The sequence below is a fragment of the Cebus imitator genome, unplaced genomic scaffold (genome assembly GCF_001604975.1).
Source record: "Cebus imitator isolate Cc_AM_T3 unplaced genomic scaffold, Cebus_imitator-1.0 Scaffold87, whole genome shotgun sequence".
Taxonomy (NCBI): domain Eukaryota; kingdom Metazoa; phylum Chordata; class Mammalia; order Primates; family Cebidae; genus Cebus; species Cebus imitator.
In genome coordinates this window covers 3,734,519-3,738,024 of record NW_016107402.1, presented here as the reverse complement: position 1 = coordinate 3,738,024, position 3,506 = coordinate 3,734,519, and the positions used below count along the sequence as shown (strand labels likewise).

General features: G+C 47.3%; 1 protein-coding gene across 7 annotated transcripts in view; it reads left to right on the top strand.

The window, feature by feature from the left end:
- Positions 1-3,506, top strand: part of PAFAH2 (platelet activating factor acetylhydrolase 2) — a 42,596-nt gene that overhangs the window by 8,041 nt on the left and 31,049 nt on the right. For all 7 annotated transcript variants that reach the window (XM_017534635.2, XM_017534634.2, XM_017534636.2 and 4 more), the window contains exon 2: positions 2,287-2,423. In XM_017534635.2, the coding sequence (XP_017390124.1) occupies positions 2,334-2,423 (90 nt within the window). In that variant the 5' untranslated portion in view covers positions 2,287-2,333. The remainder of the gene's footprint in view (positions 1-2,286; positions 2,424-3,506) is intronic.

Here is a 3,506-nt window from a genome sequence, read left to right as displayed (position 1 = left end):
TCGTGATCCACCTCAGCCTCCCAAAGTGCTGGGATTACAGGCTTGAGCCACCACGCCCGGCAAATCTGTGGATTCTTAATGTCTTCACAAATGGGACTCTGTTTCTCTATGATTCTCCCAGTTTTGCCATCCACCATGGGTATCTTCATCCTCAAGGTAGCAAAAATGGCTGCAGTGGTTCAAAGCCACTTGACAGATGACATCTACACATCACACTGGTTTAAAACAAGGAAGAACCTTTCTCCCTTCAACCATCAAACCAAAGTCCCAGGCGTTACTCCTAGTGGACCAACCTAATGCCATATGCCCCCTCTTCATCCAAATACTGACCAGAGAATAAGGACTGATTGACTCCAGTTAATGAAGGCTCAACCCTGGAGGTTAAGGAGGGGTCAGCCCCATCTAAATCACAAGGCAAGGGATACTGGGAAGTTTGACATTCTCATGTTACAGCCACATTGCCCATGATCGAATTCTGGCTCTGCTTGCCTGTGGTGTTCTTGAGTAAATTGCCTTTGTCAAGCATCTGTTTCCTTGTCTGTAAAATGAGATAATAATACATGTCTCAGAGGACTGTTGTAAGAATTAAATTAAATAATATATGAAAAGCACTAAGTAAGTGTGCTGGCACACAGTAAGTGTGATGATGATGGTGGTGTTGGAGATGATGAAATTGAAGAGGGATAGGGGAGCACTGGCCCAATTTAGGAAGCAGCTGAGCCGTAGGAATGTTTTCTAGTCAGGAGCATGCACAGCTGTCACGCTGAAAGCTTCTATTTGATCTACTGCTCACATCATACTTTTCCATATCTCTGCTTTTTTTCCTCTGAGGTTTTTTCTATAAGTGCTCTCTTCCTCCTCTGCCTCTCAATTTCCCCATCTGTAAAGGCCCAGCACAAGTGCCATCCTATATTCAATAGTTTAAAGCTGGGTGTGGTGGCTCTTACCTGTAATCCCAGTTACTTAGGAGGCTGAGGCAGGATTGTGTGAACCCAGGAGTTTGACACCAGCCTAGGCAACATAGCCAGACAAACCCTGTCCCTCAAAAAATAAAACAGTTTTAAGAAAAAGCTTAGGTCATTGACTTTGCATATGTATAACTGACTCTCCCCCTGAGCAGGACCAGTAATGGTTAAGAACTCAGTTTCTGGATTAGGCAGAACTGGGTTTGCCACCTGGTAACTTGGGAATGTTATTGAACCTCTCTATGCCTTAGTTTTCTCATCTGTAAAACAGGGTCTTTTTTTTTTTTTTTTTTTTTTCAGTGTCTTGTCACCCAGGCTGGAGTGCAGTGCACTGCAACCTCTGCCTCCCAGGTTCAAGTGATTTTCCTGCCTTAGCTTCCCAAGTAGCTTAGGACTATAGGCGTCCACCACCACACCCGGCTAATTTTTGTATTTTTAGTAGAGACAGGGTTTTGCCATGTTGGCCAGGCCTGTCTTGAACTCCTGACATTAGGTGGTCCGCCTGCCTTGGCCTCCCAAAATACAGGCCTGAGCCACCCCACCCACACAAAACAGTGTCTTCATAGTATTTACCTCAGGCCAAGCGCGGTGGCTCACGCCTATAATCCCAGCGCTTCAGGAGGCCGAGGTGGGCAGACCACAAGGTCAGGAGATCGAGACCATCCTGGCCAACATGGTGAAACCCCGTCTCTACTAAAAAAAAAAAAAAAAAAAAATTGGCCGGGCACGGTGGCATGTGCCTGTAATCCCAGCTACTTGGGAGGCTGAGGCAGGAGAATCACTTGAACCCGAGAGGCCAAGGTTACGGTGAGCTGAGATCATGCCACTGCACTCCAGCCTGGCGACAGAGTGAGACTCCATCTCAAAAAAAAAAAAAAAGTACCTACCTCAGAGAGTTGTTAAGAGAATGAAATGATGTAATATATATAATGTCTATAAAGAGGTCAGTACAGTGCTAACTGTAAATAATGGATCTTTGTGGTTACTATTAGCCTCAGGAGAGCAAGTGTGACAGTCTCTGCAGCATTGCTGCTATGCTGCGCACATAGTAGCTGCTGGATAAACATTTGTTAATGGGCTGGGAGGAGTATGATGGCTCTCTGTCCTCTCCACAGCCATCTCCTCACCCCAGCAAAATGAATAAAAACCCCCTAACCTTGGAAAAAGCAATGTAGCAAAGTCGAAGGTGCAAGATGTAATGAGTGACTGGCAGGGGGGATGGGGTGCTAAGGAAGGGTGGACAGGGTGGCAGATGACACTTATCAGCAACAGGAAGCTGAGAGGAAACCAGCAAGAGGCTGTTCTGTGTTCCGCCATCCAGCCAGCAAGTTCAGCTCCACCAAGTCATTTGATTCACCCGGTGATGAAATGGGGGTCAACCAGTCTGTGGACTTTCCACCTGTCACAGGACCGCATCTCGTAGGCTGTGGGGATGTGATGGAGGGTCAGAATCTCCAGGTAAGTGATCCCAGCTCCCTTCCGTCTGTACTGCTTCAGCTGGCACTGTGACTTACTGATTACAAGTCTCATTCTGCACTCCCATGGGGGGGAAACTGAGTTAGAGTGGGTCTGGATTTGGTTATTAAGCCTCCAGGCCTGTGTTCTCTGAGCTTTTTCGTCCCCTTTCCAAACATTAGAAATATCCCAATAGACAGAGATAATGGGTTCATTTTCCATCTAGGAGGAAAGGGGAAGTGGCCCTAGTTTCAAAGACAGCTCGCAGATCCTCTCACCTTTCTTGAGGGCAGATGCCTGATCTTGGAAGTTTCAATCTTATCATAATCTGAGTGTATGAGAGGAAGAGCCATGGGCATGTGCCTTTGGCCTTAGATCCCTGACCTGGGTAGGAGGACAACTTCCTTTTCTCTCTCCTGCCTTGATCTGTTTTCCCTCCGTCTTTGACTTCTGGGCTTGTCCTCTATTAGGTCCTAGGACTTTTTAATTAACTAACATATATATGATATATAACAACATATATACTTATATATATATAGTAGAGACAGGGTCTTGCTGTGTTGCCCAGGCTGATGTCTAACTCCTGGCCTCAAGTGACCCTCCTACCTCGGCTTCCCAAAGTGCTGGGATTACAGGCGTGAGCCACTGTGCCTGGCTCAGTTCCTAGGTCTTTCTCTGCTAGCCCTTATACTTTCTGTCTCCCTTGAGAGGCACACACTTCCTAGTAACCCCTCATCTACTCCCATGTAAAATGAGTGTGTTGTTGCTTCCCAAGGGCCATCCTAGTGGTGACCTGGATGAGCTACCAGTGCCACCCTGTTCAGCACAAGGACTAATCTCTAACTCCCGGGGCTCCTTCAGGCCTAGGCTCAGTTTGAGGACTAATCTCTACCTCCTGGGGCTCCTCCAGGCCTAGGCTCAGTTTGAGGACTAATCTCTACCTCCTGGGGCTCCTCCAGGCCTAGGCTCAGTTTGAGAACTAATCTCTAACTCCTGGGGCTCCTCCAGGCCTAGGCTCAGTTTGAGAACTAATCTCTAACTCCTGGGGCTCCTCCAGGCCTAGGCTCAGTTTGAGGACTAATCTCT